The sequence below is a fragment of the Aulonocara stuartgranti genome, assembly GCF_965226115.1.
Source record: "Aulonocara stuartgranti genome assembly, chromosome: 1".
NCBI lineage: Eukaryota > Metazoa > Chordata > Actinopteri > Cichliformes > Cichlidae > Aulonocara > Aulonocara stuartgranti.
The window spans coordinates 27,899,739-27,913,909 of record NC_138939.1 but is presented as its reverse complement, the minus strand read 5'-3'; the positions used below and the strand labels follow the sequence as shown (position 1 = coordinate 27,913,909).

Sequence of the window (14,171 nt, the reverse complement as noted above, 5' to 3'; positions counted from 1 at the left end):
AGCATATTGATGCCTTGAGTAGTGAGCTACAGTACAAGCACAGCACAGTGCAGTTCGTTCCCACGTTCCTGGAAAACAGGGAGAACAAAATGTTTGCTGGTATTACATGTATTTTGCTGCGGTCCATAGTGTGTCGGACCCACACATTTACACAAGCCCATACTGTAGATTCTAGTCTTTTGTTTTGGATTTCACCTTCAATTCTCCATCTAAAGCTAAGACCTGGCTAAAATGCACTAAACGCTGAACTCTAATCAGAATCAGAATCAGAATACTTTATTGATCCCTGGGGGAAATTATTTTTTGTTACAGTGCTCCATTTTAAACCAACATTAAGACAAGACAGACAATACGCTAACTAAGAATAGTACAATATATACACATATATATACATACATACATACATAAGTCACTTATAAATAAATAGTTGGAAAAGAAACATGTGTAGTTGTAGCAGCAAACAGTGTGTAATGACTGCAACGATAGTAAAACAGCCCTTTTGAGTCAGAAATTTGGATGCTGTGATGTATGAACAGCCCTCAAGGATGATCTGTATGTTACGCCATATCTTAAGCCAACATCAAACTCCAGGGCAGAAAAATTAAGTTGTCATTTCCTCAAATGGGCACTTCAGGATATCTCTAAAAGCCACTCCACCCCCACAGAATCCCAGGTTAAAATACTCAACTTTACAGCCGAAACGTGTCTCTTCAGGCTGTCTGTTTTTCTGTCTCTATAGTAAATCCACCTGTTTGTGACCACTGCACAGAGTGAATTTATTTTTAAAAACACATCAGTTTAAATTGTGTTGAGGCTTCGTGGGACTGGCAGCATTGAGTCACATGCGGATTTCTCTTAATCAGTGTCAGGTAGTAAAAGACAAAAAGGAGTCAGCTGTTAGTTTTTCTGGTTAGTAGATTTAATATAGTGTTTTTGCTAGCTTAAATTAGCATCTCCTCTTAATATCAAAATGAGTAGAGTTGAATCCCGATAACTAGTCTAGCTAGCCAGCACAAGCATTAGCTCACCCAAACACAGTCATGGCCAGTTTGAAGAAAAATGATCAAAATACCACCATTTCCATCTTATAAGCATCTATAAGAGTCATTCTGTCCTCTGATAATTAGTGATGATTTAATGATAATTTTATTCTCTGTAAAATCCCAAATGTGCTTCTAAAACATTGTTTACATATCACTTATCTGCCTCCACAAAATCTTATCACTTGGACTTGGACTTTTATGGCACTTTTCTACTCTGAGCACTCAAAGCACTTTTTATTACAAGCTGTATTCACCCAATCACACATTCATTCAAACAAGACTAGACTTTGTCTAGCATTCACAATCTTATGGACGCATCGGGGAAAACTTAAATTCAATATCTTGCCCAAACCAAACTGGAGCAGTTGGGATTGAACCACCACAACAACAGAACCACACAATTTTTTCTACTGCATTATATTTTCTTTGTTATAACCCTTTTTACTGTTTCATTACATTCATTTTCTTGGGCTGGTATCTTCCTTCCTTAAACATATGTAATGGTTCTGAGCTAGATACACTGGTACAGCTGCTGTAATGTGATGCCAACAAATCAATTTTGAACATTTTAAGCACGGGGATGTGCTTAGGAAAATTAATCAAAATCATCTGAGTTTTTTTTTTTTTTTTTTTATTTAAAAATCTGAACAAACAATTTTTCATGCTGAGAAGCGTACACATGTTTGATTAACAGGGTACAGATGGTCCCATTGTTGTTGCAAAGCTTCACTGCAACGGGCAAAGTGACATGTCTCATGGACAGAAATACTTTAATGCACTGTTATGAATTGCCGGTGAAAATAATGTCAGACAGACAAGCTGGCAGGCAGCACATATTCATGAGCTAATAAAGCTTTTACTTCCATTGGGATTATGGTTCTCACAGAAATGAAAGCCTAATAAATTCACTGTCCCCTTTAAGCCTAATCTCGGTCTTCATCTGCTTTGGGAACAACAAAACCCATTATACAGATCACTGTTGTCGCTTTACATAGCCACACGCGCTGACCTTTGCAGTGCCAGTGTCTCGAGCCAGCTCAGACTGGCAAGGGAAGGAGGAGTGAAAGGCCGCTGCTGAACACATGGATGCACTCACACAACTGTTTAATGGATTTGTCTGATCTGCTTTTCTCAGATAAAAAGCATTAGGTTGATTGATTTTACTAGATATAAAAAAATAAATGAGGAAAAAAAGAAAAGAAAAAAAGACGACAACATTTGGGACTATGACCACTGGATACTTTGTCCCGCTGCCTGTCAGGCGTTCTCTGTCCCCATCTGGTGCTTTGAATAATTTACAGGTGTGTGTGTGTGTGTGTTTCTATGTGGGGGTGCAGGTCTGAGTTAGACTGCACTGTCTATGCTTACATACACCTACATACGCACCTCAGGACTGTACACACTGATAACGCAGCAATCGTGTTTGTTGTGTACCAGCAATAAGATTTAAAGTGAGCTGACAGACAGATCCGTCTACTCAGAGTACCCCACCTATAAATACATGCATTTTTAACCCTTTCACACATAGTGGTCACTAGAGTAGACAGCTATTCAAAGGCTGTTTTCTTGTATCAGCCTTTCACAGAGTCAGTGTTGATGGTATACTTGCACATAAACCACTACATTGGACACTGATGTGTCACTCCATACCCTGCCACCCACTCCAAAAGGTGATGTTGTCCACGTAAGTGGACAAGTAAAAAAAACACTCTTTGAAAAGTACATTTTTTAAAAAATGAAGCTCAAAAAACTATTTTTTCATGCCTAAGGTGAATAAAAATCCTGATTGAGATTGTCATAATTCATGCATGAAAGGGTTAAAAACAATCTTGCCTTGAGAGTAATAACTCACAAAAACTTATAACTTAGGTAGGTAGCGATTAGTCTAACACCATACACAGCTAAGAAGGATTATCATGCAGCTTAAAAAAGACATTTTAAGATGATACAGGATGGCATGGTGTTCTGAGAGGAAGTGTGAATAAACAGCAGACAGCTTCTATCTTTGAACAGGAGCCTGGGATGGTGATTTTCATGCAAGCGCTTGCAGTCACTTTGCACTTGTGTGCTGCTACATCTGTGCAGATCAGGCATGTTTTTCTTTCAGTAACAAAGACAAACAGCTTTGTCCAGATTCCTGAGTATAGGAATCCACTCCGGGCTTACCGCACCCACAGACAAACTTTGCTCATCGAGCTCTCGGTCTGATAGAGGATTTAGAAATCTGAGGTTAAACGCTAAAGCATTTAACGTCACTCAAACAGGCTTTGAAACTGGTTTAACAGAAATCTGCTGCGTCAGCAGCTTCAGCTATGCGAACTGCATTCTTTACATCCCTACAGAAAGTTAATGTGTCTCACTAAACACAAGGAAGCTCGTATCACTGCAGTAAACCTGTGTGACAGTTTAACCTCACAAGGTGGTAATGTTTGAAAATTAAATGTGGAGCCAAGGGTGGTTATGTAAAAACATATTTGGGTAATTTTTCACATCTTAAAAAAAGAAAGGTTGATCACTTGTGACAGTAAGGCCCGATTCTTTATAAAGTTCAGTGTCATTTTTTCTAGCCTGCAGTACCGTTACAAAGGTGTCAGATCGCTCACTAAATAGGTTAGAGAGATGGCATCACCACACGCTATCTGGGTTTGCACCATGTCTCGGGCATTAAATGTGCAAGAGATGAATAAAGTAGTCACTTTTACATGGGTGCAATTCCAGAGGCATAACAATATGTTTGAGAATAGTAACCTATAATATAAGATAACCTCTTTAGTCTCTTTGCCAGTGAGACTTCATATTTCATTCCTTTTGAATCCTCTAGAGACTGGACCACATTATGCTCAGCTGCCTGATGTGAACACAAACTGTGCAACCATCTCACTAATAAAAAGAAACATCCAACATTAGGAAGTCAAACTATTTTTTTGGTCTTTTACTCCATTATTATTTTATTTTTTTATTCCTTTAGAGACAATTTCACCACAGTGAAAGTTTTCTTGATGAAACGGGCACTAAAGCAGGACAATCAGCAGGCTACCCCAGTTACTTAAGCTCATTATATCACTCATAGAGTAAGTATAAAGTGCTGTCCTTGTCCCTATGTGGTCTGAAAAAAAATATATATGCAGATTTCGCTGCCTGCTCGAAGAACTTTAGTGACAAATGGGGCATTATTCACTTGTCAAATATCCACGGTAAAGTTGCAGAAACACTCACTGGGAGCAGTTATCCTTCCTCACTTTCTCTGCTGGTCCTGTCAGTAGCACTCCACATTACAAGAGGCTTTAGAGTGTAGCACAGTAACAAAAGGACATCTTTTCCCATATGAAAAAAAAAAAACTGTGTCACAAGGTGTACTGTTCAAATGTGGCAACATGAATATGGAAAATTAGAAATGAGTGTATTAATTTGCTAAGCATAAAACACTAGAAATCATCAACTTGGATTCTCATTATCCTTTTTTTGCATGTTAGGTGAGCACCGCTGAGGCATGGTGTTATATTTTATCTGCGGGTCCTGATGGAGAGCGGCGCCGCCTTATTAGCGAGAACGGCGTGTTGTCTGTGTGAATGAGCAAAGTAAGCAGCGGAGGAAATTCTCTCTGGGTTCATTACTACTAAACCACCTGGGCTTTCCCTGCAACAAACACTTTGCTCAACTAATGATGTCAACAGGTCAAAGGAGGCCACTGTATATATATATACTGTATGCAATAACAGACTTCAAGGTCTAGTTAGCAGAGAACTACAGCTCTATATTATGCTTTCATTTTCTTTCTCCTGACATTTACAAAACAGGAGCATGATGTCTCAGCTTAAAACCACTCGCATTAAGTCACTGTTAAAGGTTATTTTATGGCATCTCTTCTGCACTACACTATCCAGTGCAGGAAGAAACAACCGTTAGGAGGGAAGAGCAAAATAAGCCCAAATTCAACACTACTGCTCATAAACTGACTAATTACAAGCATTTCTATTTTACTAAAAAAAAAATTCCCGTATTACCAGAATTTCCAATCTCTATAAAGCTATAGTAAAAATTTGATATACATGAGAGATACTATTTAACTCCCGTGCCTATTGTAACTCAGTACTGCAATACGGTATCCACAATTAGGCATACAACGTTTGATGCGTCGCGAGGCAATTATCCAAACATACATCAAGACATTTGTGCAACTGAAGAGTAGTAAATGCTGCTGTTATGCTACTTGGTTTGTTTACTAGCATTAAAATCAGTTAATTACGGTAGCTCTCTTGCTTTAATACACAGTCCACCTTTGTCAGGGAAATTAGTTCAGTCCACCTACATATTCAATAGAAGTATCTATAATTGGCTCCATGCTATCGACGATTGATGATCTCAAGATAAAACACTTGTTAATATTTTGTCCCACTCCTTCCACAGATCATGATCAGGCTCTGAGGGCCGAAACATTATAACTTTAGTAATCGGGCTGTTTCTCATTTTGGCAAATTGGAAAAACAGCTGGAAAAATAGTAAAATAATCTTTACATATTGCTTTAATGCAGGATATTTTAATTTTGTAGAAAACATTCTGTCTTAGGCATGACTGTGGTAAACTTTGTTTTATTCATTTTACCAATGACCTTCATAATCAATGCCAGGTCTGGCATCACTGTGTGTCCCATGCAACACAGGCAGCAGGCCAGAATCAAACAAGCCACCACAGCAGGTCTCCCTCCACCACACTGAGGCGGCAGGACACAGAGCCCAACGTAATGTGAGCGCTCCAAGGAAAAGGAAGTGAGGAAGTCTCCACAGAAGAACAGCATGGCAGCAGATGGCCTCCTAGGCTTCAACCATCTGGTGATGAGACGTCCAATCCACCATCAGCCTGTCCCCTTTCATTTACACATGATTCTTTAACAGTAAGACCTGCTCCTATTCCCCAACTGCACCTCTACAGCCATCCCCTCCAGCCTTCGGACACAGATGGAGAACATAGCCTCAGATTAAGCTTACAGTCCACTCTCCTGTCAGGGCAGCCAAAGGACCCACTGTCACGTCACATGTCACAGAGCCTAATCAATGAGTGTTAAACCTTTATATGCCATTCTCTGGCCAGCCAGGAGATTATCATCTATCCCTGTGTTAGGCCTGCTCCCAGCATGGCTTACTTTAAATAGCAATATGCTGATTGCATTGCTGTCTGTGTGGCTGCCTATTCAGTAGGGGCTTTCAGGCAATCTAGGCTTTATGTTGGAATAATTCCAGAGATGCAGCCCTTAAGCTGCAAAACTGTACTTAGAAACAGAATTCTCATCGCTTTCTTTCCCAGTGCTACCGTCTGAATTTCCTCCCCCTCTCCAATTCACCAGTCTTTAATTACATAGGCTTGATTTATTCTTTTTTAGGACATGCCGCACATGACGTACACATACAAATGCACACATACAATGCTACAATTTGGACCAATATGTAACAGTATATACTCAATAAATCGTGTGGAAATGGCATGAACAACAAAAAGTGTCTCAAGGTCAAGAGGGTACTGATAGATCATTTGCTCAAAGAAATATGGTAATAAAGGGACACGTAAAGATAGAAATCGAGGGCGTTAATGTGTGTGTTGTCTGACTTATAGTTAATCTATAACTTCATTTAGGAGACAGGAGCTTCAGGGACAAAGACACACACACACACACACACACACACACACGACAAATGATCTACAGCTCCCTCCACCAAACACAGACTCATTCTTATCTGTTGATTTGCTGCTTCGTGCAAAACACATTGCATCATTAGCAGGTGTGCTCAGGTAGTAATATATACACTGCAGAATTAGCAACACATCTGCTAATTATTGGAAGGCGAACAAAAGAATTCCCCTCCCCTTTCTTTAATTTAGTCCAGTTACTTCAAGGTTTAAGATGTGATAGGCATTGTTTTTTGGGTCTTGTTTTACACAAACACACAAGAAAACTGCAGATTCATCAGTAATCTCCATCATTCAGTTGCAGCGTAATGAGCAACAATCATTAAGTTATTTCTTAAGGAGAAAGTTTCCAGTTTCAGTTCTCACATTTGATTCGCTATTACTATTATTATTAAATATTTTGTTTGCCTTCTATGAGAGTAAATTTCATTAGTTGTGATTTGGACTCCTGGTCAGACAATCTAACACAGTCACAACATGCTGATTCAATCACTGCTGTAATAGCTGCTGATTCAAATGCATCAAAGCAACAATACTGAATCAAGTGTAGGAGATTGGATTTATCAGCCTTCCATAGTTTTGATTTTTCACTGCTGCTCAGGTATTGCAAAAAGGAATTTTAAGATTTTTTTTTTTTTTTTTTATACAAGCAACATTTGATTACCCCGAAACTAATTGGAATGACAAAGGCAGCCAATGTAGTTTCAAGGAAGTCCTGTGGGATAAAATTTCATAGAAGCCATTTGTGCCCTCCTTCTTAAAAAGGTATTTAGCTGACAAGTGACACCACTGCTTAGCACTGAGTGAACATAGAAAAGAAAAAGGGAACTTTTGTGCCTGTGAGTAGGTGGGAACTCCTGCTTTGGCCTGGCTGCCATGCTTGTCACAGATCCACTGCATGGGTCAGTTTCATGACACAACACAGCTGAGTCCTTTGAAACCGGCTGGGTGAGTACACCAAACTGGCGAAAGGAAGTCAGGACTGTTGAACTGGTTTCTTACGCATTAAAATACTGAGGAAAAGCAATCACTTTGGTATGGGGTGGTACTCATTACATAATTGAGCATTTATGCAGCTAGTGATTCACGCCTCACATCATAGTTTCCATAAATCCAAGTTTTGTGTGTTACAAGTGGAAGAATTCCTAAAATAAATAAATGAATAAATAAGTGATCTAGAATGAGGTTTAAGTCTGAAAAGTTTTCCCTTTTTTGTGTGAAATTAAAACAATCCAGCTGCTTGGAAAGCATAGACAGGGATATATGTAGATGTGCAGAAAGAGGGAGAGATGGTGATTGCATAACTGTGGCAGTGAGCCACAGAATCAACATTCATACCACAGTATAGAGGCAAAATACTGTACGGTACCATGTAAAACTACTGTGGGAGTACACGCCACTACTTCCAGTACTGTGGACAACACACATACGTACAAATACACACTTCCACAAGTACCACCATCTCTCCTCATTAGTGGGCAGTGTTGACTCTGACACCTCCATATCATAACCCTCTCCAAACCATATTCCTATCCTGAAGAAAAGGAAGAAGCGGAGCACTCAAGAATGATCCTTTCGAAATTCTGCTCATAAATAAAACATAAATCCATAATTATAAATATGGCATCAACCCCCCACCGCACACACACATATACACACATCTGAATAGTCTCACTGACAGTCCAACAAGAGTCACCTCGTTAATTTCCCCACATTGCAACACAATCTGGCAATAAAACAGAGGTGATCTTCTCACAACCTGGCGCTTGAAATCAGCGATATTTAGAATTAAATGTATTTGAGGGCTGACAGGTGAAACGGGCAGCTCTGGGGGCATATTTGCCGTCTTTTCGCCGCACAAACACATTTTTAGTCAGCGCAGGTGTCATGAGAGGCGCTCTGAAGGGCAGCGCTTTCTGGATTACTCACCCCATTGCCGCGGACTTGAGGAACAACTCCTTATTTTTTTCTTTAATCTGAAGGTTATGTATTGGCTGGGTTGAGAGGAAAAATAATGTTTCAAAAGCGCAGTCCGTAGATGATTAGCGGTCCAAAGAGTTCATAACCCCGTGTGCCAGCTCCGAACAAGTCCTCTTGCCGCTGAGAGACAGCTGAGATATGGGGGAGAGAGAGAGCAGTTCTTCGCAAACTCGACTCACCGGGCTGTCAAGCTCAGTCTCACAGAAGCCTGTTCAATTCAGGAAGTTTTTTCCTCCTCTCCTCCTTTGTTTTTCCTGTTCACATGGGCGGGTGTGAATCCCACCTTGGCGTGGCTTCTCCCTCGCCGCCTTCAAACAATCGGCGCTGGTGAGTTAAGTTAATGTTTGCATTTCGCTGCTCTACGCTGAGCTTCTTCCTCCACAACGGGCTGTTTCATATCAACGGCAGCAGCAGCGACACGGGGCGGCTTCCACCTGCTTTCTCCTTTCAGCCACCCACTGTTTCCTAAACCTGTCATATCTGTGGTGGCGTCTGCGGTTTTAGATGGACTTTCAGGCCAGACTGGAGTTTTTTAGTCATAAACAAAAAAAAAATGAAATAATTTTCAGTTAAACCCGACGGTTTTTTAAATAAAAAATAAAAATCTGATGCACTTACATGTTTCCATTCACTGTGCTGGCTTCCACCAGTTTGCCCTTTCTCCCAAATTAAGCGGAATAACTGTTAAAGCAAACTTCGCTACGCCACTTATTAGCATGTAATTGTGTCAATTAATAGGTCTTGAATCTTTTCATAATGGTTGTTGGACTTTTTTCTTCTATCCCCTAACTGCCAGGTAACGTTCATTAATCTCTGGCAGGTGCGCGCGCTCCCAGAACCGTTAAAATTGGTAGAGGTTTGTTCCGGGGGGGGAAGGATTTCAGCGACGTACGACACTGAAATTTCAGAAGTGGAAAGTGTCGCTAAAGCTAACGACGTACTTGTCACATTAAGGTATTTTTTCAAAGCCAGAGATGTAACTGTTTTTAATCTAGTTTTATTTTTCGTTGTTTATATGTTGGATAACTACTATTACTGTCCAGAATAGTTATCTTATTGGGAACACGCGGTTTAGCAAGACCAACAGGGAATACAAACACGACGCCGCGATAGCAGCTTTTCTGTGATATTAAGTATTTCAATAATTTGTGTGCTCACAGAATGACCGAAACTGCGGAAACCCAGCAGAACTACGAGGAGATGTTCGCACACAGGTTCTCCTCGGAGGATCAGGAGTACCAGGAGTACTTAAACCGTCCTGCAGACCGCCCTCCCATCGTGGAGGACTGGAGGAGTCGTGGGGGAGGAAACCAGAGAGGCAGAGATAACCGGTAGGGCTGCTTATTGATTTCATTTTGTCATTGCGAAACTGCTAACGATTGAGAGAAGCGATAATGATAGAAACACCGCTGTAATGTAGGTGATAAGCGTTAGAAAATATTAAGGAGAATTCCCCTAACCATCGTGTAGCTGGGATAAGGAATGAGAGATTCTGTTTAGATGCTCTGAACCAGTAAAGAAGAATGCAAAAGACTTCTCATTAAGTAAGGCAGTTTTCCACTGAAAAATGACAGCAAGATAGTCAGAGGGGTGAAACTGTCCTTAAAGATCAGTATTCCACTATACCATTGATCTGGACAGTGTACTATGAAGTACGTTCGAGATACCGCTGATATATTTTGAAAGGCATGGCACTGGCAGCATCTACCCAGTCGCAAGCCCCCCCCAACCAACCAACCACACAGGACTCCAATGATCTGTGTGACTGTGAACCAACACAGACTCATTTATTCTGCCCTTCACCCAGGACCAGTTTGCAACTTGGAGCAAATTACTTGAGACAGCACACAAACTCCTCCCCTGTTATAAGGTGGTGATTTGTGGAGTGGTGAAAAAGAACTTCCTCCATCCTGAGAGAGAGGATGAAAGCTCGATCATTCAGGTGGTGCACAGAATAAAGCCGCTACTTTCACACATATCAAAAGGAGCCAGTTGTGGTGATTCAACCATCTGACTAGTTTCCCTCCTAGGTGAGGTGTTTAGAGCATGTCCTACAGAGGAGTTTCCAGGGCCAACCCAGGACAAGTAATTTCTTTAGTCATTTCAAGACTTTGTCTCTCAGCTGGCTTGGGAACACCTTAGTGTCGCAGCACAAGGGCTAGAGGAGGTGACTTAAAAAAAGGGAGGTCTGGGCATATCTGTTTAAACTCCTCCAGGAGCCACAAAAGAATGCTGATGAAAATGAGGGCTCTGTAAATTATAAGTCTGCTGTAACGAATACATCTGATGGATTACAATTGTTATGCAATGAAATTAATGTAGTGTCTGTAAGATGGTTTTAGTTTCGTTTGTAATTCAGATGCAAGCTTTGTCTGTGAGCAAATTTGATGTAAGGTTCATAAATGTGTTGTGTGACCCCATTAATAATTGTGTACTGAAATTCTCCAATATTTGTAGAAAATGGCACACACACAAAAATCAAGGAATAAGGCTAGATCTCAAAATCTGTGTTTTATGCTCTTAAGAAAACTTGGCCCCAATACAGTCTGCCCACAGAGGTCAGAGGGATCTTCCAGGAATGTTGACGCTATTTTCCAGAGAACCGATTAATCCATAGGTGGTAATTTTGGACCTGTTAATATCTAATCTGGAGCATAGCCTGCAGGTTAGGTTGGTAGAATAAGTTGCCATGGCGATGTACCCCAGTAAGAAGTGAACTGCCTTCATAAAACTGAAATCCCAGCATTAACACGGAAGTTTCTGGAGGAGTTTCCTGGTATTTTTACCTTCTTGTAAATGAGAAATCTATTTTTAAATTGTGATGAGAGATTAGAGAAACCCAGTAAGCACGACTCACAATACCATAGTAGTTTGAGGACAACTTAAGCTAATGTCTATCAATCACTGCCTGTTGTTTGTTAATTTTATGTCATCATCAAGGTACCATGACCGTGGTCACAGAGGACGTGGATGGGGAGGAGACCGCGGTTGGAGACGAGATGATCGTGGACAGCAACATTGGCACGACAGAAACCGAGACAGAGAGCGAGACCGAGACAGAGACCGGCACTGGGGTCATGGAAGTGGGTCTTATTCAGGGCGGCCAAGCTCCAACCAGGGATACGTCTCCCATCAGAGACCACATCATGATCGCTACTGATCTCTTTTGTAATCTCTCAGGTGTTACAAGTGTTTAAAGTATTTGTAGTCTTTCAGCTCACATTGTAGTACTATATGCAGGAGTGTGCAACTAATATTTCTTTCAGTGATTCAAGATGAGCAATGTATAAACAAAAAAAGTCTTTTGTGTTTATCATTTTATTTTTGATGCACTGATTTTTACTCTCCAAATTAAAATTCCTGGCAGGTAAATGGGACTGTGTGAATCTGCTGGACTTCCACTTAGCCCCCCCCCCCCCCCCCCCCCCCCCCCCCCGTCATACCTAACCACAGTAATGTTTTCCCATGTTATTTCACACTGCTCAGCCCTGTTGTCATATTTGGATGTCTTAACAGGAGATAGATTTGCAGTATTCTGCAGTGGAGCTCACACTGACACTGAAAATGACTGTTTCTCTCGGGTTTGTGGGCTGCCGTATAATTTCATTAGCACATTATTGCTCTGAAATTTCACAGGAGCATTGTTTTGTTTATTTTCTGCTACTGTTTTATATGCTTTGGTATAAAATTGTGTGGTACAGTGTTGTAACAAACACTAAACCAGAATTTGCAGCGAAAACGTGTAAGCAACACAGCTTCAGTTTTCTGTGTCAGAATGTTATGCAAGGACATGTAGACTTAAGAACTAATCTGCTGTCAATAAACTAAATTAAAAAAACAAACAAGAGATTTCTGGAGGGGGGGGGTTGAGTTATGTAGTTTGATATTTTTATTTTTTTTTAATAAAGAGTCTTGTTCCCAGCAGAAACAGTTGCTAATAATTTATTGGAGATAATTTATAGGGATGTGTCTAAAAGTTCAAAAATTGATAAGATCAGATATTGGCCTTTGGTCTGTTTGCATTAAACATATTTCATTTTTCTACCGTATGCTATTTTATTATTTTCTTTCTTTCATTTAGTCGCACTAAGCTCATTCAGGTTGTAACACCAAAGAATCACTGACCTTGTGTTACATACCATATAAATAGTTTTTCATAATGTGTGTGTGTGTGTGTGTGTGTGTGTGCGCGTGTATACACACACACACCCGTTCAGCTATCTTAGTGAGGACCATCTTGTTCTTTTTTCCTGAGGTAGTTGTGTTGTAGCTTGGACTTATGTTTTGGGTCATTATCTTGCTGTGGGATGAACCCATAACCAACTAGGTGCATACCACAGGGCATTGCATGGTGCTGCAAAATGATATGGTAGCAGTTTTGGTTCAGGGTGCCTCTCACTTCGTACAAGTGACTGACCCTGGATCCAGCAAAACAGCCCCAGGCCATCACACGTCATTCTCCATGTTTGACAGTTGATGCAACACACATCCTTTCTCCTACCCGACAGCATACAAAGATCCTGCATGATGACCCAAAGATTTCACATTTTGATTCATCAGTCCTTAATACCATCTTCCAGTCTTCAATAGTCCAACGGACAATCAAATCTTTTTATCAGTTCTGAAACAAATGAGCAACCCAGTGTAGGATAATCAGAAAGTAATGGGTTCATGCTTCATGCTGGGTTCATGACCTTTGTTAAAGATTAGCTCACATTTTAACACTAAATAAGCGAAACCTTACTGCAAAATTCCTCAATAAGTGGTCCAGGCTTATATCTTTATTGTATTCAAACACATTTCAAAATAACCCAATCAGTATATTCCAGGAATTTTGATTTTGGGACCACTGTGAATTTGCTAAACCAATATTGAGATGGCTTTGGACACATTAGCCGTCTCTCCAGCGAAGCAGCAAGCAAATCGCCGCACTGTTTCATCACTGCCTGGATTCAGTTCTGTGCTTTCTATTTATGGACCTGGTAAAGACAGGGTTAACAGTTCATTTGAACTTCAGCAGTGCAATCAGCTGTGATGATAAGCGAGGGAGGGAGGAAGGAGGTTAGGCCGTAAGTGCGTGGGGGATGTGCTGAAACTGGCACACTGTGGAGAACGCTGCCATCACCACTGTAATCAGTTTAGATTAGAGAGTTGTCACCCGAGACTGCTGTGTCTTCACAGCACAGCGATGTCTTGTGCAGAGTAGATCAGTAAGTAAAGTAGGGGTTTATTTACAGAGAAATATCTAAAAATTCCAGACTTGTGTTTACGTGGCACAGGGAAGGAGTGTAGATATTCCCATCTTTCACGGTCATTTCACTTTCTTTGTTATCAGTGCTTTGGCAAATCATAAAAGTATAATCTGAGGAGAGTTTACAAATCAAGGTCAGCAGATTTTATATGCAGTATTATAAAGAGAAACCCAAAACATCACCACCCAGCAAGCACTTGGCAAACAGTGGGCA

General features: G+C 40.6%; 2 protein-coding genes across 4 annotated transcripts in view; one reads left to right on the top strand and one right to left on the bottom strand.

The window, feature by feature from the left end:
• Positions 1–9,526, bottom strand: part of homer2 (homer scaffold protein 2) — a 35,080-nt gene extending 25,554 nt beyond the window's left edge. Inside the window, exon 1 of one of the 2 annotated variants that reach the window (XM_082529574.1) lies at positions 9,325–9,526. In XM_082529574.1, the coding sequence (XP_082385700.1) occupies positions 9,325–9,326 (2 nt within the window). In that variant the 5' untranslated portion in view covers positions 9,327–9,526. Of the gene's footprint in view, positions 1–8,655; positions 8,763–9,324 lie in introns of those variants that run through there. The other variant, XM_082529573.1, reaches the window with a different exon arrangement.
• Positions 8,926–12,755, top strand: LOC309704444 (RNA guanine-N7 methyltransferase-activating subunit-like protein). Of its 2 annotated transcripts, none has more exons than XM_082529596.1 (3): positions 8,926–9,033; positions 9,867–10,037; positions 11,647–12,755. In XM_082529596.1, the coding sequence occupies exons 2-3, from the start codon at positions 9,868–9,870 to the stop codon at positions 11,864–11,866; spliced, it is 390 nt and encodes a 129-aa protein (XP_082385722.1). In that variant the 5' UTR covers positions 8,926–9,033; position 9,867; the 3' UTR covers positions 11,867–12,755. The 2 variants fall into 2 exon arrangements, with proteins under 2 accessions (XP_082385722.1, XP_082385721.1); XM_082529595.1 differs by lacking the exon at positions 8,926–9,033 and adding an exon at positions 9,559–9,660.
• Positions 12,756–14,171: the final 1,416 nt, after the last annotated feature.

Bases quoted from the DNA above. Each gene is read 5' to 3' on its own strand.
- LOC309704444 (XM_082529596.1), top strand. From the start codon at position 9,868: ATGACCGAAACTGCGGAAACCCAGCAGAACTACGAGGAGATGTTCGCA. The intron at 10,038-11,646 runs GTAGGGCTGCTT...GTCATCATCAAG, and splicing joins CAGAGAGGCAGAGATAACCG to GTACCATGACCGTGGTCACA.